Source organism: Delphinus delphis, chromosome 20 (assembly GCF_949987515.2).
Source record: "Delphinus delphis chromosome 20, mDelDel1.2, whole genome shotgun sequence".
Classification (NCBI taxonomy): Eukaryota; Metazoa; Chordata; class Mammalia; order Artiodactyla; family Delphinidae; genus Delphinus; species Delphinus delphis.
This window is the reverse complement of record NC_082702.1, coordinates 17,538,191-17,562,473: the sequence shown is the minus strand read 5'-3', so window position 1 is coordinate 17,562,473 and position 24,283 is coordinate 17,538,191. Positions and strand designations below refer to the sequence as shown.

General features: G+C 57.3%; 1 protein-coding gene across 2 annotated transcripts in view; it reads right to left on the bottom strand.

The window, feature by feature from the left end:
• The window catches only part of PEPD (peptidase D), a 114,011-nt gene that overhangs the window by 15,877 nt on the left and 73,851 nt on the right, over nucleotides 1–24,283 (bottom strand). For both annotated transcript variants that reach the window (XM_059998811.1, XM_059998812.1), the window contains 2 exons: nucleotides 8,440–8,508; nucleotides 6,910–6,987 (listed from right to left, as the gene is read on the bottom strand). In XM_059998811.1, coding sequence (XP_059854794.1) covers nucleotides 6,910–6,987; nucleotides 8,440–8,508 — 147 coding nt within the window. The remainder of the gene's footprint in view (nucleotides 1–6,909; nucleotides 6,988–8,439; nucleotides 8,509–24,283) is intronic.

The following is a 24,283-nucleotide window of genomic DNA, read 5'->3' as shown; positions in this document are numbered from 1 at the left end:
TCAATCCTCACATGTGTTCATCTGGTTCTATTTCTGGCTCAGATGAGAGGTTCTGTCTTCCGCTGGCTCCTCCTGGGCAGCTTCAGGCCCGGGCTACCTGCCACCATTGGCCCACCCAGGCCCTCCTCAGTCCCCCTGGCTCCACCGCAGGCAGAAGGCCTACGAGACGGTTCGGCCAGTGATGTGAGGCCTGGGGAGGGTTTGGGGGAAATGCTGCAGTGTTTATACGAGGGCCGCTGTGTACGCAGGCTGCAGCTTCATTCTAAGCTCCAGGGCCGTTGCCTCGCTCTCAGCTACCTCTCACCCCAGATAAGGCACTGCGCATGCACCCGTGTGTGCGTGCACTACCTCGACGACCTATGCGTCACAGTCGCAGCATTTCAGACCCCAACTTGCAACCGCCCCAGTCTGCGTTCCAGACCAGGCTGGGGGATTTCTGAGCTGCGGGAAACTCCTGCTTCCCTCCAGACCTCAGCATGAGACAGAGAGGGAGGCGTACTGGTCACTTTCCCGTTCATGTGCCGCAGGCCAGACAAGACCCAAGGGCCACCCACTGGCTCCCAGCCAGACCTCTGGTGCAATGCCGAGCCCCAGGTGTGGCCGGCGGGGCAAAGGCCACCACTCGGAGCCTGGAGGCTCCCTCCGTACCACAGGCTGACTCACCAAGCTGCTCTCTCCCCAGAGAGGCTGCCTTCTGGGCATCCCTGTTCCCCAACCCAGTCACGGGACAGCTGTTCCTGTGGGGCCCGGGCAGACAGGGAGGTCACCTAGGCAACCAGCTCCAGGACCCCCAGAGCCAGCACTCGCCAGCACACACGGTGACAAGAGCAGGCACGTGCTGTGGGCCTCCTGTGTCCAGTGGAACTGTTGTTACCTTTCTACAGATGACATGGGGAGAAGCAGAGCACCAGTGTGGGCTGCGTCCCCAGGAAGGACATTACTCGGTACCCGTCTGACCTATGTGTGGGACACGGCGGGCGCCCACCCGGGGTTGGCTGCTGCCACAGCACAGCGGGGCGAGGGCTGGGCGTCAGGGCCGTGGCCTCCGCGGGGGAGGCAGTGAGTCGGTGTCACGCGCACAGCACATGCTTCGTTCCACTTTCCGGTAAGTGGTGTCCCATGGTATCTGCGAGCACCCGGGCTGTCTGGACTGGTGCTTTCACACTGTGAGTCGTGACGTCAACTGCGTGGGATACAGGGAAGGAGCATAAACAGACAACACAGAACGGACAGAAACCCCGTGGTGAGGGTGCCTGGTTACCATCTAGGCATGTCTGTTCCCCTGGTCCTGGGTTATAACGTAAAGGCTGCTTCAACCTGGACGGCAGGTGGAAGGCCACGGCCACTGGTCTGGACAGATGGCTGACCAGGGCCTGTGCCCTCCTGAGAGTGTTCTCTTGCCCCAGGACTGGGGCATGTCCTTAAGACCATCCAATCCTCAGGAGGGGGCTGCCTGGTGACAGCTGCGTTGTCCTCTGAGGAGACAGCCAGGTGGGTGCGGGCGGGGTGGGGGTGCGTCTGGGCTGGACCTGGCATCAGGAAGCTGGGCCTGGAGGTGACACTCATTCCCTAAAGCTGACCGAGGCCTCAGGCACCAGGACAACGGGGGCTTGGGGACACCTCAATGTGGCCTCTCTGCCAGCCGGGGAGGAGCCCTAGGCATGACTCGCCCCTCCGTGGGCAGCAGCACACAGATGCCGGAAAGACATCAGACCAAGTGGCCCCCAGGAGTGGGCAGGATCGTCCCATCCTTGCCTGAGACGCCAAGGGGGCTGCCGGGACCCTGGGTGAGCAGCGGGCACCCCGCAGCCCGCAGGGGTCGGGGTGGGATGTCGATGACGGAGACACAGGCTGTCGTCCCGGGAGCCATGTGACGGAGGGGGTGAGGCGGGGCCACGCTTCCCAAGCAGTTTACACTAACATCTAGTCCACACCAAACCTGTGGGACGAACAGGGAACTAACTCGAGAGAAGGGCAGGGAGAAGCCAGCCGGTAGTGGTGCCAGTGGCAGGAGGAGGGTGGCCAGGAGGGGAGAGAGCTGCCCCAGCCGTGCCCCCTCGTGGGCCTGGCTCCTCCTCTGTGGCAGGAAAGGACGGGGCAGCCCGGGCAGCCCTGCAGACAGTGTCTGACACCACCTCAACTCGGGGAGCAGCAGCACGCACCACCCTCAGGCCAGCGACACTTCGGGTGTCTTCCGGGGCCTCCCTGGGAGGAAATGAGTAGCCCTTATTTCTCTGGGCTTCGGTCCAGGAGTGCTGTGTCAGCCCTCCGCCAGGCAGCAGGGCAAAGCCGGGGCTTCAGGCTGACCGTCATCGGGGCAAGGAGATGGAAGGGGCCCTCGTCCCACTACAGGGAAGGAGAGGAAATGACACAGGCTGGCTGCTGAGGGACGCGCTGGGACAGGCGTCTGTCTCCCCCACTAACCGAGCTGGCCGCCCCCCTCCCATGCCCCAGGACACAGAGACCACAGCCAGCAGAGATGAGCCCGGCAAGCACGTCCTGAGGCAACGCTGCCCTCTTCTGGCCAGTGTTGGGAGGTCCGGCTCGCCACCCACCAGCCACCTGCTGTCTGCCGCTGGGCAACCCAGGCCGGGGCATCCTTCGACTGGGGCAGCTAGAAGGTTCTGATAGGGGCCACAGGGCACGCTACCCCAGGGACCACTCCTCCGCCACCTGATCAGATGGTGGGAGAGGGAGGAGGTGGCAGGTGAGGAGCGGTGTCCCAGCTGTTTTCCAAATCAGACCCCACTGGACGCAGACCCTGGACCCTCCCTACCTCTGCCCCCTGGGGTGTGCCTGCTGGGCCCAGAGGAGGCGGGGAGTCTAGTGCAAGAGTGCATCCAACTCAGGGTGCACTACTTCCCTGGGGACTTAAACGTGGACAGTGGCGCTCCCTGGTGGCCCACAGGCAGGGCACCAGCCCTTGGCGCTTCTACCCACCTTTGGAGACTCTGGTTTCCAAGCCCAGGCTGGTTCTGGGAGGAGAGGGCAGTGCGTGAGGGCTCAGAGGACCGTCACCCCAGCCACTCCTGTGCTCACAGGGTCAGGACTGATTTGGTGGTGAGGGGTTCTCCTGGGGCTCCCACCCAGGAAGGGCCTTCGATGACGTTCGACACTGTCCCGTGTGAACTCGGCAAGAGCATTAATTAGAAGCGCGCCGCACTCCTGTTACCCTGCTTGCTTTTGCCTTAAAATGAAAACAGCAGCTACTGGCTTCTCTAGGACAGCAACTTGGTGACGGGGTTCATGGTGAACCCCGAGGGCCACAGCAGGAAAGGGCTCTCAGAGGCAACAGCAAAGCCCCGAGAGGCCCCACAAGAGGCCTTGTGCCTCTGAACCAGCCAAGAGGGAGGAATGTGGGGACCTGAGGCCACGTCCAAGTCCCGTTCCCCACCCCGGGATCCATGCAGAGCAAGCGGGGCAGCATCCCGCCGAGGTGAATGGCGGGGGCTGGCGTGGCGCGAGGAGGGGTCCCCCAAATCCTCTTCTCAGCTCTCGGGGGACGCTGCTGATGTGGAGTAAGAACCAGCGCGTCTAACGTACGGGGCCCCGATTTCCCGGCCCAGCTCCCGGGAGGCGCCTGGTTTCAGAAGGACAGAGGAGCAGACGGTGGCCCTGGCCGGCTACATGCTCCACCTGGCATGCGCCTCGAGGACAGTTTGGGGGCTGAAAACACAGAGCAGGCAACCACGTGACCAGAGAGCTGCCTGAATACACTGGGCCCGGCACACGCTCTGCTGGTGGCTCTCGCCTCCAGTCTCCGTCCTGGAACCAGCTGCTGGAAGGCGGGCCTCAGGGGCACAGGTGCGCTGCTGGCTCTGGGGATGTCGCCGTATTGCAGCTCTCTCCTGCCAGGAGCCACCTGTGCCGGGCTCCACACTCAACGTTTTGCCCTCATTATCCCAGTCCTCAGAGCTGGGTGCTGTCTCTCCCCCAACGATGGATGGAGAAACTGAGGCTCAGAGGGGTGGCCATTCAGCTAGGGAGGGGGAGGGCAGGGACTTGAACTGGGGACCTTCTGTGTTCATCATCACACGTCTGGGACCAGAGGGAGAGGGATGGGAAGGGCTGGCTGCCCCCTCGGCATCTACTCCTCACTTTCTCCAGCAGAGTCTGACTGTCCTGGACCAGCTCCGGCCCCCGAACGGCCCCACTCCTAAATGTTAAACTCTCTCTGGGGCATTTTCACCCGACATCAAGGAACGGAGACCCAGCGCGTACCACCCGATGGGCACCTGGAAAACGGTCATGGCTCTGGGCGACGCTCAGCTTCAGGGAAAATTCTGCACCATGCTTGTATTTTGGTTTTGTACCTTATGATGAAGTGCTGTGGATTTTATGTTGGGATAACAGAGCGCTCTGTTATTTACCAAACACAGTGGGCGCTTGGCAGATCAATTTCAATAAAACAATGGATTATAAATGCCGCCAGCAACCTGGCAGTAGCAGTAATCAACAAAACATGTTGTTCTAAATGCTGCATAATAAATTGACTATAATAAACTCATAATTATTCTACTGGCTACATTTCAGAGTTGGCACCAGAAAACTAAAATCACCAGCTTGGGCTTGGCATTAACATCTGTGGGATTCCCTGGATCACTCCTGTCTCTAAAGCTGCGACCAGGAGACACAGGTGCCGCACACTGCCCGGGAGGGCCGAGGCCACAGCGTCTGGACGTGTGGAGGAGGCCTGCTGCGTGGCACCCCTGGTCAGCCAGGCCCCACCGCGCCAAGGGCCCCTGGAGCCAGCCTCTCGTGGGGGGAGGACGGCCATACGACGCATAAAGAGAAGAGGGGAGAAGCAGTCCTTTCGTCTGGGCCGTGCCAAACGCACAGAGAAGAAAGACTCAGAGCCACGTGGCCCTGCTGCAGAACCCTCCGACAGGGACAGCTGGGGCCTGCTGGTGTGGCTGGGGTCTGCCTCTGCCTGGGGACTGGGTTTCCACATCCTGGCCCAGCCAGAAGGGGCCGCAGAGTCAAAAGCGTTAGGAAAGGTTCTAGGAAGCGTGAGTCCCTGAAGACACCAGGCGATCTTCCTTTGGGGCCACCAAAGGGAAGGACCCCCCCCACTTTCCTTAGTCTCCAGCGGAGTCAAGCCGGAGGCAGCCGACCCCATCCCCAAATCCTCTGGCTCTGCACCTGGACGCTCCTGTGTCTCAGTGACCTTGCCTACATGGTGGGGGGGTGGCGGGAGAGTGAGGGGAGGGGGAGACACCCACTTCATGGGATCAACGTGAGCAAATCTACATAAAGAGCTGTCCCTGGCACCAGGCACAGGGGAGAACCCTGTCAAAGTTGCTGCACGCCCTTGGCCCCTATGCCAGGAAGGGCGTTAGACACTCTGGGGGTGGGGGGGGGGGGTGCAGTGAGCGGCAGTGGTCTCTGTGTCCACATTGGGTGTCCCCCTCTGCGTGCTCCCGTCCCTGTCCTGCTGACCCAGGCCCCTGAGAGAGCGTGTGTCCACCCAGCACTTGTGGTCCCAACGTGTCCCTGCTGCTGCCCAGTGCAGTGCCAAGTGCTGTGTGCTGTCTCCACTGACAGCAAGTAAACTGAGGCTCAGAGTGGGAATTAAGAGGCTTTGTTTCCTCCCAGAAGGCTGAGCTGGGCTCCTGCCAACAGGGGCCAGGGCCAGAACATCCATCCAGCTCCTGACCCTGGGTGAGTGGACACTGCAGCCAGTGGGTGCCTGGTGCGCCCTGCAGCAGGGGCACCCTGGGCTTGGGCGGGTTTCTGAAAACACTGGGCAGTGACAGCTCAGAAGCAGGCATCCCTTGGCTCACATCCCCCGGTGGCTGTGGGCCAGGGAACCCCGTGTGCAGCCTTCCCCACTCCCTGCGTGAGGCTGGTTCCTGGCCAGTGTTGCAGGCAGGACCGGAATGCCAGCTCGGGGATGGAGCCTAGCAGGGCACGTGTGCGACCCGAGCGGGGGCACGGCACTGGCGGGAAGCAGTGCGATGGAGCCTGGCTCAGGTGCCTCAGCAACAGGAGGGAAAGGCACCAAAGGACCAGGTGGGACAGTGCGCACCCCTCCTGCCCTCCTCTGCGGGTCGGTGACCACAGCAAGATGTCTGCAGGCCAAGACAGGTGGTCCCGTGGGGCTGGTGGCCTCTGGACGGCTCTCGGGAGCCCTTGGCAGCCTGGACTGGCTCTGCCCGACATCTGGGTGGTGGAGAGAACAGGCGGGCAGTGCGAGCGCCCGTGAGCGGAGGACAGGGCCGGTCCAGGTCAGTGAGGCGCCCACAGGCCCCTGCCAAGGCCGGAGCGCCTACCCAAGAGAGGGGCGCGTACGCCCAGTACGAGCCCTACACACTGGGGTCTGGGAGCAGGGTCTGCGACTCCGCCTGCTGGGCACAGTCCATCGGAGGGCTGGAGGCTGTGGGTCCTGCCCACGTCTGCTCAGTCACGGCTCCGTGGGGAGCAGGGAGCACATCACACTATGCTCAGCAAAGCCCTGCCAACAGCCTTGAGGGCCAAGCACCACCTCTGACCTCCACTCGTGCCAAGGAGCCTTGAGGCAGGAGCTGGCAGGTTCAGAGGGCGGGGGACTCCCTAGGGGTCTTCTCCGCTCCGAACTGAGATGCCCACCCTCCCAGCACCAAGCCAGAGAAGTGAGCGTGGTGGGTGCTGGGAGACGGCACAGGCCCTCCTGAGGTGGTGCCTCACCCACACGACACAGGGCCCCGCTCCCCTCTCTCAGGGCCGCCTTGGTCCCGGAGAGGAGGCTACGTGTAGGCCAAAGTCTTGGCACAGAAGTCTGGACCCAGAGCAACGGGGGGACCTCACCGTGGTCCGCCTTCTCAGGGTGGGACCGAGAGGCCGTGGTCAGCCACCTTTGGGGCTGAGGCCCACTGCAGCCGCGCTGTTCACACGCAGAACCAGGGCAGCTTGGGGGCTGGCGTCACTCACCACATGTCTCCGTCCTGGATGGTCTTGTCGTTGGGGGCCCCGGCGTGTCCGTAGTGCAGCACGGCCGAGTTCTCACCACTGCAGAGTACCAGGGGGAGGTCAGCAGCCCATCCTCACCCAGCAGGCCCCGGGCGCCAGCACCCCAACTCCCTGCCCCAAGGGCAGTGCTGTCCACCTTGCAGCAGGGGCCCAGGGCCGCTGGACCAGGTCCACAGCCTGAGGTGGGGGTGAGGGGCAAGGTGGCCCTGGCCTAGTGCAGTCACACGGCTCTTGGCCAACCTCTGGGCTCACGGCGGTGGCGCTGGCAGCGCTCCCCTGGCTGAGGTGTTCGGGTAGGTGGCCTCGGCTGGGGATGTGGGCCTGATGTGGGAGCGAGGGCCTGCGGGCCCGGGTAAGAGACTCCAAAGAAGCCCTTATTTCCTGGTGACTAGCGGAGAGGGGAGGCCCAGTGGGAAGGGCCGGGCTGTGTCGGGGGCTGCCATGGAGGTCCGCCAGGCCAGGGCCACAGACGGTGAGCAGTGGCACCTCGCCCCTCTGCTTGAGAACACTTCCCTAATGAGCGATGCCTTTAAGAAAAAAAAAAACTTTTAAGTCTGTCGAAAGGGGAAAAAAACCCCACTGGGTATAATATTTATGGTCCTGTTTGGGAGTCTTAGGAATCATAAAAGTAGAAATAATGATTTTTCTCTCTATCCGCCACAGAAGAACATTTCCAAGGACTGAGATGTTCACATGTATTATTCATGTGCCGAGGACGTGCACAGCAGCAGAGCTGCCGGCTCCATCCTGGCTGGACAGGGGCCAGACCCTCTGACCCAAGGGGAGAGCACAAGGAGACTAGACGGGGTGAGCCTCGGGGACGAGGGGGCCGCCCACACCCAGGACGTGCCCCTCAAAGCCACGCAGCAGTGCAAACTCACGGCCATGAGCTGCCCCTATACTCATGGTCATTTCCACCCTGTGTCTCCAAAGCACACCCGGCCAAGTGCGGGTGACACACAGGACGCACAGAGCCCCCGCCCCCAGCCACAACGTGCCACACACAAACACGCCTGCAGTGACACCCTGCGCGACAGAGCCCCAGACCCACCCACGGCTGCGCTGTTCCCCACACGGCCACACACATGCAAAACCGCAGCCTCCGGCACTGACCCAGCTCCTTCTGCACCGCCGGCACACAGAAGCTGGCATAGCCTGAGGTCACGGCCCGGTCCCCCATGCTGGGAGCGTGCCTGTGTGGAGGGGGCGAGGAAGGCCAGCCCCAGGAGAAGCAGCCAGCTGGAGACGGGAAGGGAGGGCACGGCAGCGGGCAAGCCGGCTCCCCTCCTCACCCGGCACTGCCCAGGACGGGCAGAAGCAACCTCTGCTCCCAGAGCCTTAGGAGGGGAGAGCGACTTCTAAGGCTTAGGTGGGCACTGCCTCGGGCATAGGAGCAACAGGTGCGTTTAAGCTGGGAGGACGGTGGGGTCCCCTCGCTCTCCCTAACCTCCTCCCGTGATCATTCCCACGCGGCCCAGGAGGTGCGCTTACCTGCCGCAGATGCAGGTGTAGGAGCTGTGGCGCATGCCACCCCGGGAGAAGCAGTAGTGCTCGAAGAGGCTGCGGGGGAAGGAAGACACGTCAGAGTAGAGTCACCGGAGCACGCACGCCCCCCGCCCCCATGCAAATCCTCAGCCCAGGCCCTGCTCAGCTGCACCTGCAGGAAGGCCTGAACTCCCCAGCGTGGATCTGTGGCTGGTAACCTGTAGCCCACAGGCCACCGAAGCACAGAGGTCAGCGCGGAGGGGGGACAAGGCTGGAAGAGCTTGCCACTTCCAGTGCCACGGCGCTGCCCAGCCTTTCAGGCCCATCAGGAAGACAGCCCTGGTCCTGCAAGGAGATGGGCTAGGGCAGGGGCCACCTGCCTCTGCAGGGCGGGAGGGGGCGTCTCCCTGTGACTCCCTTCTCCAGTGGCCATATCCTCCCACACAAGGAGGGGCTGGGTGCACAGCCAGGGAGGGACGAGAGCTCTCCCAGCCCCAGTGCTGGACTCACCCAGGCCCTGAGGCTGAGCCCAGGGAGGGGCGCAGGGAAAGGAGAGCGGGAGCCACTGGGCTCTGGCCTAGAGGACGGCGTTGAGGGGCAGGTCCATGTGCAGGTGGAGAAAGGCAGGGTCTGGGGGCAGGCCCAGCTTTTCCCTACTTGTGCCAAGTAGCAAACCGGCTGGCCCCCTGGACGAGCTCCCACCTGGAGCAGGGGAGGCCAGGAGAAGGTCTAGAGGGAAAGACGAGACCTCAGAGCAGGTCGCCGGTAGCCCACCCTTGGGCTGAGCCCAGACAGAGACAGAGCCAGGGGAGGCCTCCAGGAGCTCGGAGGTCAGCAGAGCCTGGGAAGCCCCAGGGTGTGACAGAGGTCAGAGGATGAGCCACTGCCACATCAACACCATACGAGCAGTGCTGAACCCTCGGGAGACCACACTGCCAACAGCTCTGGAGATGCCAGGACCCTGCCCCTCCCCCCACCACACACTGCAGGACCTGGGGGGTGGGAGGTCATCTGGGCGTGGGACTCGGCGCTCCAAGGCCCCGGCCTCTGCAGAACCCAGCCGGGGAGGGGGGCAACGGTGGGGGGCTGCCCTCACCCCCTCCCTGAGGCCTGGGCAAGAGCTCAGGCCCAGCCTTCCGGATGGCCTTGGTTGGGAAGCAGGTCCAGGTGGACCCCACCCTACCCACTGACTGCCAGGGCAGGGAAGGCCGACCACAGGGCTGTGCTCAGAACACCAAGGCTGCCCGTGGGCACACTAAGTGGCAATCCTGCCCTGCGCGTTCTAGGCCTGTTTTAGAGCACGTCTGTATGGAGGCGTCTAATCTTCCAGGCACTATAAACACAAATTATGCATAATTGTTATGATTCGGTATTAAGGAGTTGTTATGCATGAACAGTTCTGCTATATTCAATCAGCTTTCAGACTTGCTTTACAAATCCCACAGAATAATTGTGTATCTGCAAGTGAAATATTTCCTCAACACAAAGGATTTCAGGAACCGCCCAGGGAGGTGAGGAAAGCCACGTACGGCATCAGCTGCCCCCGTATTCATGGCGGGAGCGTTCAGGCGGCTGCCCCCAACTTCAGCCTCAGGACGGCCAGGCCAAGTCAGGGCCCTGAGGCGGCTCCACACCGCCCACCCAGACAACGGGGCCTCAGACACTGGGACTCCACACAGCAGCCCACGGTGAGTGGGGGACGCCGACGGGCCACGGAGCCACAGGGCTCCCTGTCCAGACAGAAGCAGGGTTCTGGGGAGCAGCAGCCACTCTCCAGGTGACGGGGACAGCAGGGGACAGGCAGAGGGGTGGTGAATGAACAAATCAGAAGGTTCAGGCTGGGGAAACGGGGTGGCATCAGTTCCCCCACCTGCAGCCAGTCTCAGAAGCAGGTGTTTCCCTAACCCGTCATCTACTCAGTAGAAACAGCCTTCATCGCATGCCTTGGCTTCTAAGGAAAAAGCCTTTGAAAGGCGTGACTCACAGAAGCACCAGACTAAGGAGTGGCCCACCCAGTTTTCACCTGCAAACTGCAGCGCGGGTTACCTGTCAGCCACACGATGCCACACCCACAAGGAAGAGCTGCAAAGAGGAGGGGAAACGCCACACGCTGGAAAGTCACTCTCCCTTAAAAGGGTTTAAGTCCTTCACGCTGGACTTTAGCATCTCCTTTTGTTTCAAAGGAACCCGTCTGACATGATACAAGAACACACTGATGCTCTAGCGGCATAACACGTGGACTCGACGGGCTGCGTTTTTTGCTCACACACCTCAAGGGCCCCTCTCCCTGGGACCTCAGCCTTGGGCTGTGGACACCTAAAGGCGCCCAAGTTCTGGGGCAAGTGTAGTGGCCCAGGACCCTGGGTCTGACATATTTCTGATTCTCAAGGCACGGGGAGTTACGGATGCTCCAAACTGGGGCCACAGGCTCGACGTGAGGCTCCCGCACAGCCCGGTCAGAGCTCGGCAAGCACAGGCCTGGAGGACAGACGGCAGCGGCAGCGGCGCCCCATTCCCACTGGATGGCTCACAGACCAGGCAGCAACGGGAGGACACTTCATAAAGACCCACTAGACCTTTACGGAGAACATGGCAAACTGTGAACCAGGTGAGGGTCCAGCTGACGCATAACCTGAGGGGCTGACACACGTCTATGGCTGCATTCGGCTGCGAGCTACCCATCAGCCCCTTGGGAGTCACAGTGAGATGAAGGCAGAGGATGCAGCTACCAGCCTTCCCACCCCCAACACTCAGAGGTGCTGGTTAAAAATCATCAGCAGAGCCACGTGCACAGGACAAAAGCAAAGTGTGGCCAGAGGAGACGAGGAAGCTGCTGGCCTTGCTAACCTGGAAGCCTTGGCATTCGTTGCCGTGTGGGGACAGTGAGAAGGCCCCGGACAAACCAGAGGTACGGGGCCAGAACTGAGAGCCCTCCCCAACATAAAGCTGGGGGCTGGGCAGGGAGGCACAGCCTTGGAGAAAATTCACCAGCACCGCAGGAGGCAATCAGGAAGCTTCCCGGGCTCCGGGAAAAAAATTAATGAACGTTCCCTCAGAATTCGCAGCATGGGTCTGTCCTCCACGGGGTTCAGGTTCAAGTGTGAACGACCTGTATGGTTTGGAAACCCCGAAGCCAGGAAACTAACAAAACACTGAGTCCCTGACTGGTGATACCTGGAGCCAAACTGAGCGGCCACACTCTCAACCCAGGCAGGAGAGCCGCGATCTGCCACAATCTCTGCGTGTGCACACACACGTACGGACACACGTGCACATAACGTCTACACACGCATGCAGGTACATATACACACATATATACACACACCCCACACACTGAAGATGAACTCACAGTCTGAAAATAGTCCACAAGAGCTGTCAGACACAGCAAGCAGCAGGCTAGACCCTCCCAGGACTTCTGATAAAAGAACCATCAGATAGACACTATACACAAATATTGGATAATTAACACCTGAAAGTACAGTATGAAAACACAGCAGGCAGATGTTACAGAGTCACAACAGAACTGCTAGAAACGACTGATCTATCCATAAGAGGGCAGCAGTCAGTGTCCGCAGCCCCCGACAGCAGCCCCGCCTGCCCTTTCAGACAATCGGACTCTCACGTGCAGCACGAGGGTCAGGTGGGCCTAACCACCCCAGCTTCTTCCTGCTCACCTGGACGGAGGGTGGGTGGGGGGCACTCCGACCAGGCACATGGCCCACAGCCTCCCCGAGCAGCAGGAGGGGCTTCCTGACGAGCAGAGGGAAGGGCAGGGTCTGCCCAAAGCCCTGCTACCCGTCTTGCGGTGGTCCCTGAAGCTCCCCGACATGGCCATCCCTCTAACACTCTTGCCTATAAATTTTTCCCAAGCAAGACACAGGTAGAAAATGCTTTGTATCCAGGCATAAATGAGAACCTCTAAGTAACCTGGGAGAGTCTGTGCTGTGAATAACGACGTCAGTGGGGTTCCTGTAGCGACAGTGTGGCAGGCCCATCCGCTGGTGCCTGGAGAGGGGTTAACAGGGCAGGGACAGCAGATTCCAAGGCCCAGATCTCCAGGGACAGTACTGCTGGGACTCCCCAGGTGCCCGCAAATCCAGCCCATGGAGCCTTCCTGGCCGCATGGCTTAGCTTCTGCCCTCTGAGGTGTATCATCTGATGAGGAGATAGCCACAGCCCTATACAAAACGCATTAGCTGCCCAAGATTATGGCAGAAGGGCTGCCCCAGGCAGCAAGGGTCGCCCAACTCTCAGTGTGAGCGTGAGTGCCAGCAGACGGGGCCAGCCAGGGAGGTCAGGGGCTGTGGGTGGCATCAGGCACCTCATGCCCTCCCAGGTTGGGCCTCGATGCATGTCCGGTTCCCAGGAGGCCGAGCCAGGAACAGGAGCGTGCAAGAGAAGATGGGCATGGTGGTGGAGGCCACCTGGATGAGCAGAGGGTCTAGGAGGGCAGGCGGTTAGGACACAGGGTTACGAAGGCGGGCAGGGCCAGAGCGTGAGGGCCTTCTTGCGGGAGGGAGGTACCGGGACTCGGTGGTAGACCGGGGGGGCTGCCCTGTCCCCCTCCTTCCGCAGGCCCCCTGGTGAAGAAAGACACAGAGCGCTCCAGGGAGCCACCACGGAGAGGCTCCGAGCACGTTTTAAAAGAGCAAGCAGCATTCACACGGAATGACATCAAGAAGGGACGGATTTAAAGCCTTGGATAAACCCAGAGATGCATTATTAATAAAACCAGTGCTCAGAACAGCTTCGTGGCCCAGCCTGCACCGACGCAGCACCACCAGGGACAAAGGGCCACCTGCAGCCCTGGCCGGATGGGGGGCGCTGCCGCCTTCTCATCCAGGACCTCCCACAGGCCTGGAGAGCGGGAAGGCCCAACAGCTGCCTGCGGCGTTCGGCGTTTAGGACAATCCTTCAGGGGAGGAGAGGGTTTCCTACTTTGCTGATGAGGAAACTGCAGGTCAGTGTGGTGATGTGCTGTGGTCAGGAAAGCCCTCAAAAGAGTCCCTTGGAGCCTGGGGTCCATGTAGGGTTTCTGACCCCGATCTGTTGGCGGTGGGGGCACTTGACGGGGCAAGGCTCTCTGTTCCCCGAACACCAGTGGTGGAGGATGCTGTGCTACGCCTTCCTTCCAGGGCCCTGGACTCTAGTCTGTGCATGGGGCCCAGACTGAGCAGGAACGGGTCTGCCGGGACAAATGGCCCACCGATCCCAGGGACAGGGCACCAGGCCAGCCTGTGGTGCTCCAGGAGGGGCCGCTGGGGTGCAGAGATCCTGGAAGGGGAAAGCTCGCCTGCCAGAGGCAAGGGCAGCGTAAAGACGGCGGTGGTCAGGGCACGAGGAGAGGCAGTGCCGGGGAGAAGCCACTCTCTCTCTCCGCGAGAGCGGCCTTATCAAGGTATGAGATAATTAGCATTTTAATTGGATACTTGGGAATTCTGAATTGCCTGTCTTGTATGAGGCATAACTGAGGACATAACATGACATTCAATTAACAAACATTCCCCTTTATTCTTGACGTGCTCGATTAGGTGGGGTTCCTGAGCTCCTCGGTATCAGTTCTGGGATAAAGCACTACATCCTTTCAGCTGGCAAAGCCCTGGCCCCATCAGACTGCTAATAAACTCCAGCCATATGTGTGTGTGTGTGTGTGTGTGTGTGTGCATGCGTGTGTGTGTGTGTGTGAGTGTGTGTGTGTGTGAGTGTGTGTGTGTGTGTGTGTATGGAAGAGATTTTAGAAATTTTCTACACAGAGGAAAAAAAATTAAAATCATCCATGATCTTATCTCCTAGAAACAATCTCTATCAAATATTTTGTTGAACAGCCTTCCAGACAATATTTTTAGTGCATAAACACAGATTTTTTAAATAATAATGAACTAAACTTTTAAAAAGTCACCTCTTGACTGAAGTCTGACATACATACAGAAAAGGACCAGAATCATAAGGGCTCGGCACAATGGCCTGTCACAAAGTGCGCATCTCTGTGCCCAGAGGCCCCTCCCTGTCGGTCTTCCTGCCCACGGGGAGCCTGACTTCCAAGACCACAGGTTAGATTTGCCTGTTTTTGAACCTGACGTAAATGGAATAAAAAACCAAGACCTCTTTGAGTCTGGCTTCTCCCCCTGCTCCACGTCACCCCCCTATGGTGGGTCACTGTCATTTGTTCCTTCTCAGCGCTGGCAGGGTTCCGCCGGGTGAGTGTGTCCCAGTCTTCTGGTGGTGAGCGTGCCCGCTGTTTCCGGATCGCAGCCATCATGAATAGTGCTGCCGAGGGCCTTGTGCAGTCTTCAAGGGCAGGTGCACACACATCCCCCACCGAGCACGCAGCCAGGAGTGGAAATGCTGTGTGGCTGGATTCTGTGCAGGTTCAGCTGTAGCAGATAAAGCCAATCTTTCCAGGTAACTGGATCTATGTATTCACTGGCCTCTTCCACTTCATACCTGTGCGTGGGGCCCAACTGAGCTGAAGAGGTTCTGCAAGGACCAACGGCCCCACCCAGCCTGGGATGAGGGCCGGAACGTGCCAGGGAAGCTTCCTTCTAAAGCAAGAACGTTGTTCCCTGTCAACAGATACGTGTTTCCACTATGCCCAGAATCTGACACTTCTCCCCACTGCCTGCCCCTGGTGCAGGCCACCATCTTCTCTTAAAGATGGTGACAGTGGGGCTTCCCTGGTGGCGCAGTGGTTGAGAGTCCGCCTGCCGATGCAGGGGACACGGGTTCGTGCCCCGGTCCGGGAAGATCCCACATGCCGCAGAGCGGCTGGGCCTGTGAGCCATGGCCGCTGAGCCTGCGCGTCCGGAGCCTGTGCTCCGCAATGGGAGAGGCCACAACAGTGAGAGGCCTGCGTATCGCCAAAAAAAAAAAAAAAAAAAAAAGATGGTGACGGTGCCTGGTCGATGGTGACAGTGGTGGAGCTGGCTCCCCTGCTTCAGTCCTCATCTCCCCACAGAGTGTGCTCCTTTAAAAATGTACGTAGGCCCCCAGGACTCCTCTGTTCAAACCCTGCCTTCCCGTGAGCAGACTGCCTCCCTCTCGTTCCCCCATCTTCTCTCACTTCCCAATCTGCCTCCTTGCTACTCATGGGACCACCAGTCAAGCTCCCACCTCAGGGCCACCAGATGAGCCCTGTTCTCTCTGCCTGGAACGTCTGTCCACAGGTCCACAGCTCTCTCTCCTTCAGGCTTCTCCTTCATGTTTCCTACTCAAGGACACCTGTCCTGAGCCCCCTGGGTAAAGAATACTCCTTCACCAATATACGACCTATTATCCATCCCCCCATCCATCCATCCATTCTTCCATCCTTCCATCCATCCATCCATCCATCCTCTCTCACTTCCCATTAGGCTGGGTTTTGTCTATTCTGTTCACCGCAGAATCCCCAGGGCCTGGAATAGTGCCTGGCACACGGGAAGTTTTCAGTACATCTGTGAAGTGACGGAATAAGTAAATGGTTGCATGAGCAGGACCACAGCCTATAATTTACCTAACCGATTTCACGCTGTTAGATACCTAGGTTGCTTCCACCTCCGTGTTACGATGGACACCCGTGGCCATATGCCTTTTCACTATCTTCGGGCTAAATTCCTAGAAGGAGAATTCCTGAGCATCTGCAGTTTTGAGCCTCAGGGCGTGTTCTGCCAAAAGGACCCCAGAAAGCTCATGAGGATTTTCAGGGTCCTGAGACGTGTACCATGGAGCCTGTTTGCCACTGGACTTGGGAATCTGGTAGGCAAAACAGAAAGGATTTCGTTGTCTCATTAACTGGCAAGTTTGGACATGTTTATATGTTTAGTTCCTCATATTTCTTCCTTTCTGAATGGCCTGCTTCTGTTTTAGAAAACTGTTCATCTTTTCCTCACTGATCTTTAAGGGATTTATCTATGAAAGATACTAGCTAGTGGTTTTGACCGTCACCTACGTGGCAAGCGGCCGGCCTGTTCTGACCCTCTCCAGCTCCTTCTTTGTCTGGAAAAAGAACGGGGTGCCTGGGGCAGGAGCTGCAGACATAGGCAGGGCATTACTGGTGCCCAGGATGGTGACGACACACAGGAGGATGAAACCTGGACCCCACAGCACATGGCTCCAGTGGGAAGTTCTAGATCTGTAGATCCAGACGTCTTTAGGGCTGGCACTCTCCAGCATGTGAGAGGCCCCAGCTTTGGAAGGCCCTGGAAGAACCATGTAAACACAGGGACAATTTGCCAACTGGTCTCTGCCTTCCTCAGAGACCAACGTCTGCTCTCATCTGACCCCATCTAACTAGTTCCTGCCGATGTCAACAAGAACACCTTTCTCGGCCCCAAACCCAAACTCCCCCTTTAAAAATGCACCAGGTCGCCCTAGGCATCAGCCAGGGAGGACCAAACTGCAGGACCAGGAAGGGGTGGAGGGAGATAATCCTCGTTCACCACGATCTAGAGCCTACTTTCCCTCCAAGGGATGCCAGCACCCCCTCCTCCCCTCCCCGGGAAGGTGCAGGGCAGGGAAGCCCACACACAGGGAGTCTTCTTGGGGAGTGGAGGGAAGGGATTTGCTTTGAGCTAGTGTTTCCCAAAGCATGACATGGGTCCATGAGGTGACATTATGGGACGGGGTACACTGATAAACGTGTGTGATGCATTAGGTATTTATTTTAAAGTCACCTTCCTGCAAATTATACTGGGTTTCACTCGTGACAGGAACACAAAGCTTTCTTTTAAAATATATCTCAAGAAAAAAGTAAAGAAACTATTAAGCAAATAATACAAGGATTCGGCAGAAGTTCTCTGAAGAAAAGCCTGTTTTCAGTTCTGGGTGGGAGGACAGTCCAGAAGCTCCCCGTCCCCAGATGTCCCCCAAACCTGCCGGTCTTTGGAAAACAGCTGGTGTGAGGACTCCAAGAGAACCTAGGCTCTTTCCAGTGCCCCCACCTGCTCCTGTCCCCAGCTCAGCAGCCTTGGACACCAGGCTAGTGTGGACCCCGGGGACAAAGGCCCAATGGGCCCTCTGTCCTTAGCACCGGGGATGCCGAGGGGTCTCAGGGAACAAAGCCACCCCCAGCAAACCTGGCTGCCGAGGGCCTCGGACACGCAGATGCCCAGCTCATAACCACGATGCTCTGCTCCCCTACCAAGTGCAGGCGAGTGACAGCTTCCCTTTAGCGCAGAATCCTGGCTTGAGTCTCGCTTGGCAATGTTCCTACCTTCCTTTATTTAATAGCTCCTCATAAGGCCGGGGCACTGACAGAGCCTGGTCAGGGCAGTGACTGTCCGTCTGGGGCTCTGGGATCTCGGGACTACCGAGTACAGTACCTTGGGTGCCTGGTAGCTGCCCTACTCCACCCTGGGGTATCCTTGGGGGTACCACCTGCTACAACTCTCCCCACTCCATGAGTTCCCCTCCCATCCCCAGTGGAAGAAACAAAACCTGGAATCTTCCACCAAACAAGTGCTTCCTAAACGCTAATCCTGCAGGAGACAAGGGCCCCAGATTCCACCCAGTGCAGGCAGGACAGGATGACTAACCCTTATTGCTGAATTTCTCTGGGCTTTGCTTTCCGAATCCCTCTAGGGTGTTGTGTTTTGTTTCTACAGAGCCCAGTGCTACTTTACTTCCAAACATCGAATCCCTTTCTCAGCCTTATAATCTTAAAATATTTCACAAAAGTGTCATATCAGATAGAACTTTCTTTGGAAAGCGCCATTTTATATCACTGCCTTTCTAACGCGGCAGTCCCAAGCACTGGTTCCCTCTCCCCGGGCCGGCTCCGGCTCTGGGCGGTCCCCCGTGGCCCTCATCTTCCGAGGGGCTGAGCCGCAGCTGGGCCCCGGCTTACTCTGGTTCTTCCTCTGGTCTCGTGTCCACATCCTCCCTCCCAGCTGCCCTCGGCTCAAGGCTCTGAGGGGAGGGGAGCAGCAGGGGGGGCCCCAGCCAGGCCCACCTGCACACAAACCCCTCTAGGTGTGTTAATTAAGCACAGGGCATCGAAGACGGGGAACCGCTCATCCGGGCGGTAAGTGCGCAGCAGCAGGCCGGGGTCACCCCGAGGCTGGAGGGACCCAGGGAGCTGCGTCCCTGCAGCCCAGGATTGCAGGCCACCTGCAGGAAGCGAGAACCGTGGGTGCCTCACCAGGCAGCCACTACCCCAGGTTCCTGTGACACGATGTCTCTTCTTTGAGAAGGCTCTCCCAAGGCCCCAGGAGCCACAAAGCCCAGGTCGAAGTCAAAACAGCGGTGGATGGAGGCCCAGACACTGTCCGACAAGGCCTGGGGACCCTTGGTGGAAACGGCCCTTCCCACCCTGCGCGTGGCTGTGCTTTTTGGCAGCATATCGGCTGTTTGGTGTGAGCTGCCGAAGACCCCTCTTCTAATGAGCTTTCCCATCCTCACTCACGACTCCCAACGTTATTTTAGTCACAGTCGTCTGAAGAAACAACAGAGGACTCTACTTATCACTTATACTTTGAAAGTCGTCATCCACTAAAGACGATAAATGGGGGTTGCACTCATGCTGCCCCTGGAGAAAGATCAGCCCTGAAAAGAGGAGGTGCTGCCGGTGCAGACACTCTGCAAGCACGGGGCGGGGGCGTAGAGGGAGGCTTGGCCTGGCCAGTGGCGTCTCCAGCACGGCGGGGGCCGCGTCGGTGCTCCCGCGGGAACTTGGCAGTGGGGCCTCAGCCGAGGTTCGGCACGGCGAGGACATGGTCGGAGAATGATGCCACCTTCCATCGCCACAGCGCTCCCCACTGTCCCCAAGCTGCTGCAGGATGTCCACTCTGGGTCCAAGGGGACGGGAGAGGTGATTTAAGAATTCACTTCCATGCTCTGAACCTTTCTCCAACTGACACCCCAGAGTTGCAGGGCAGGCTCCTAAAAGTACGCCTCTAACCCCCATGAATTAAATATTTTGGTAACTTAAACCTACTTATCAACAGCTAATTAATAAGGTCTAAGTCCTCTGATGACAGGGTGATTAAATTGTTTTTGAAATAATCCATTTTTAATTAAAATGCTACCCTCTTTTGGTTTCTGGATAGATTCAAAAGAAAGCCTTAACAGATGACTTGTTTTAAAATGCACATTCTATAAAACCAATAATTAGAAGAATTCATGCTTTTAATTATATTTTAATAATTCTTTGCCTGTTGATGCGAAGTTAAACCATCTTTCTTCATGGTACTAACGCTGCTAACCAAAGCCAGCAGGCAAGCGGCAGGAATTCTTCTGGGTGTGAAATCCCATTTCAGGGAGCACAGGTACTTGCAGGAACTCCTCGTCCTCGTCCTGGCAGATGGCAATCTAATTACAGTGAACTGCCTGGTCCAGAAGTGCTCGCCCGGCTCCTGGCCTGTGACAGCCACACTCCAAGGCGGACACACCAGTTACGTGATGAGGGCCTGGGTTTCCCCTTCTGCTGTGTAGCCACCAGGCAGAAAAGTCCCTTGACTTCTCCACTCCCCTCCCTGTACACCCTGCAAAGCATCTCACCAGTGACCTGCAGGAACAACCGAATCACCTGCCAAAATTCAGAAAGCTACACACACAGTGAGGACTGAGAGGATGAGGAAGAGGGGACCGCCCCGAGAGGTGTGCTTTCCCACCTGCCACGCTGACCACTGCAGGGCGCACGGCATCCTCATACTGGTCAGTGTGCCCTGAGCTCTCCCTCCCAGGCTCCACCTCCAGCACCACCCACTGCCAGCACCCTGTCAGGTCCCCTCTCCCCAGGACCACTGCGGTCCCTCCTCACGGCTCCCGCCAGGCCACCTGGCTACCCTGCTAGCCTTACGCAGGTCCCCTTAGGGCCCACTCGGTAGCCTCCCCCTCCTCTCCCCATCGAAAAGTTCTTCATAGGTGAGGCCCCTTCCTCCCCACCCTCTCTCTCTCTCTCTCTCTCTCTCTCACACACACACACACACACACACACACACACACACACACACACACAGCCTTACGCCCTGCCTGTCTAGGCGGAGCCCCAGGTGGAGACCTGGCCGTGCGCTCACCACTCCACTTCCTCCTTCCGGGCACATTTTTCAGGCTCCCTGCAGTCAGGCTGGGACCAGGGACTGACTCTCGCCGATGGGAGTACAAGGGGAAGGGACGTGTGCTGCTTCTCAGCAAGACTTTTAAGTGGATGTACGTTCTCTGTGCTTTCTCTCTCCCCTCTCAAAGGGGGCAGCGTTGGGCAATGAAGCAGCCCCTCCCCATGTCTGGAGGAGAGACATGGGGCCACTCAGACTGTAACATGAGCCAGAAATAAACTGTCCCTGGGCTGAGCCACTGAGATCTGGGGTTTTGTTGTTACGGCAGCAAAGGCTATCCTATGCTGACTAACACACATAGGAGATTAGAATATGGTAAAGGTGAAATTATCAGTCAGTGGGGCAAAGACATTATTCCAAAGACAGGGGATCGACTACTCATTTCAAGAGGGCAGAAGTGCCAGGGTCCTTGCTCGCTCACCACTTTAAATGCACTTTAGATAAAGAGTTAACAACTTAAAAATGAAATCACATGGATACATGGCTATGCTACACTATACATACCAGCATCGAAATATTTTGTAACCGTACAGAAGATATTTTTTAAAAGAAAATCATAAAAGTAGAAGAAAACATATGCAAATAATTGAATTGTATTGAGGTGCTAGAAACGGTCTATGTGACTATGCAAAAGGCATAAACTATACAAGAAAGGCTCAATTTGACTATTATATTTTACAATTCCTGTATATCAAATTGGGAAAAGTATTTTGACCAACAGAACTGTAACATGAACAGCCCTATTATAAAGTGTTCTTGTAGATCAGTAAGTCAGCCTACACATGTCAAGAGCAAATTGTGCCAAGGACAGACAAGCCACGAAGGCAAATGCCCAGGAAACACCTGTAAGAGAAGTTTAACCTTGCCAGTAGACAAAGAAGTACAAATAAAGGTGGGATATTACTTTTCCCTTATCAGACTGGTAAAGATGATTAATAATAAAAACCATACTAATTAACTTTACTGTCCGAGTGGGCCCGCAGGCACTATGGATGTATATGTATGTGTGTGTGTGTGTTTGTCCGGCTCAGTAGCTGAGAACTCGGTTTCTGGAGAGAGGCCACCTGGCTCCTCTAAGACCCATCTGTCCACCATGGGATCTTGGGCAGTTCCTTAAAGCCTTCCTGGCTCTGTGTGCTATAAAGCAAAGATGCCATCCCCACCTCACGAGATTAAATGAGAAAATCCACAGGAAGCCCATAGTATGTGCTCACCAGACATTGACACGGACACCATGCACGCTGTGTGGGAGAACAACTTTTAGAAGGCAGTTAGGCTTTGTGTATCAAAATTCCCCCCAGAAATTCCATTAGCAGGAATCTACCCCAAAGAGATTATCAGTTAAACACCCAAGAGGCGGATAGATAAGGCTGATCAGCACAGTGTCGTTCACGCTGTAAAGTCAGAAACCACCTGGCCGCCCCGGCAGAGGGCTCGATAAGCGGATTATGGTGCAGCCCCGCAGCCCTGCAGGTGCAGCGGGTCCTGGTTCACTGACGGAAGAGATTTCCACTTCACAGAGGAGGAGGGACAACTCCGCCTAGTGTGATCCCAGCAGACCCGAGTCTGTCTGTCTGTGCCCCCGGAGAGATCCAGAACGCGACTGTTAAAGCAACAGAGATTAGCGAACCTCTGCATCACAGGATATTTCTCGTATCTTGTCTATAATGCTCTGTGCTGATTGAACTTCCTGCTGGCTCACATAATATCTTTTTATCCGAGAAAGCTGTTTTCATTTTGAAAATATTTTTTGGAAGAAATGAAAGCTACTTGTTAAAGACCAGCTCCCCTGCAGCCAGCCTTGCCCCATTGGCTCCACCAGGCCTCTTTCCCACGTGGACAGAACCCACACGGCCACGATCCGGGACAATGCTGCGATGCTGCCACGAGGGGTCGCTAGTGCGCACCGCCCGCCACCCACACTGAGAACCTTGAGAAGCCTTCAGCCTGGCTTGAGGGATCACAGTTCAGAAACAAATGCTGTAGGAAGGCCCTCTGGTATGGAGTGTGAAGAGCCCAAGCCACAAGAATGTCTGCTCAGCCCTGCTTCAAAAGCCCACTTATCTGTCTTCTCTGGAATGGGATTCTGTCTGCGCGAGGAGGCATCCCTCCTGCAGCCTAAGTTGGGGACGACAGAGACTGGCTGGAAAACAGCCTCACCTGCTTCCTCTGGCTGCCCACACCGTACACACTGCCCTCCACGGACCACCACCCCCCCCCCCCCGGGAAACTCACAGGGCTTGGCCTCCCGCTGAGTGGAGGGGGCCAGAGACAGGCTGGGGCCGTACATGCAGCTCTGAAGGGCCAAATTAAGAAGCGAGTTTGCCCCTGGTCCTGCTACTGGGAAGCCCCAGCTCTCCATCTCCCCTGGGAGCAGGAGGACGCTCCTCTGCCCAGGGCACTGAGCTGCTCCGTGGAAGCGAGCCTGCCACTATAAAGAGATTCAGCATGCACAGGCAAAACCTCACCCAGGACACAGAAAGCGTGACATGCGCCAGATGCCCCTGGAAAGAGCACGCAGATTCAGTAAACAGCTCAGATACGGACGGATTTACATTCACAGCTTCTAAATCCCCAGTGCAATGCACTGCTGCTGGCAAAGGCGGGAAGTTGGGGCTCCCTGCACGTGTAACCTGGAGACAGTGGCCCTGATGTTGCCTGAATCAAATGCACACACGTCTCCCGGGAGCCTCTGGTCCCCCTCTGCCGTACCGCCTGCAGCTATGGCTGGGAACATGGCATCAGACCCTCCCGCCCACCTGCCCCCCCGCAGCAGGGTGTTCTGGAGGAAGACACTTCCTGCCCGCATCCTCCCCCACCCCGGTTCTGGGACAAATGGTGGTCCCCGGGGCCCCGGAAGCTACACGACACTTGTATGCAGCTCCCAACCCATCCCACCCCATGGGAGTCCGGCTCTCTCTCCTGGCCTTCCTTGCCTCAGGTACAGGACAAGGATCATGAGGCCGCAAAGTACCAGCTTCCTCAGAAACGCTGACAACCAGCGAAGAGACTTCTTGATGAAATTTCTGTGGTCTGGTCGCCGGTTCCTGCCTCTTCCAGCATGAGCAGGTGTTTCATCCCTAAATACGGAGCCGAGCGCTCCCCTCCCTGCTGGGCATTCCCACCCCACACACAGGGCACAGAGAGACCCTTCAGACGGTCTTAGAATAATGATGCCCACTTGGTACCTCCAGGGGACTTAACTAATTTATAAGGCAATTTTAATAATAACTATATATTAATTTTACATTCCCTTTTTACCTATTTCAGTGACTATGAACTGTTAGGAATTAGGTAATATATTACAACAGGCTTCTGGGGACTTTTTATTAACTAATGCCCCATATTTTAAAACCTTCCTGTCAAGTGAGAAACATTAAAAAATGCTGTCCCTTTTATAATTGCTTCTAATAGACTCAATATTCAGGTCCTGGCCTTACCAGACAGCCTGGGCGGTACTTCCCCAAATTACACTTAACTTTTCATTTTCTTTCTGTCACTGGCCAATGGACTAATTCTGAAAACACACAAACGGTCATCTTACCGTGTCAGCCTGTAGCTCCTGAGATGCCTATAAATTTGGAAGGTACGAGGCCCACGCAGTACAGAGACATGCGGCAGCCTTTCTGCCCAGACTGTCACTGCCACAGCGCTGCTTTTGTAGAGTTGTTTGTTTTGTTTCGGGGGTTGGGGGGTAAACCTATTTATTGAAATATAACATACAGTAAAATGCACACATCATAGGTGTCCAGATGGATGAGACTTCACAAATGTACCCTTTAGATCAAGACGCAGAACATTTCTAGTCCCCTGGCAGGTGC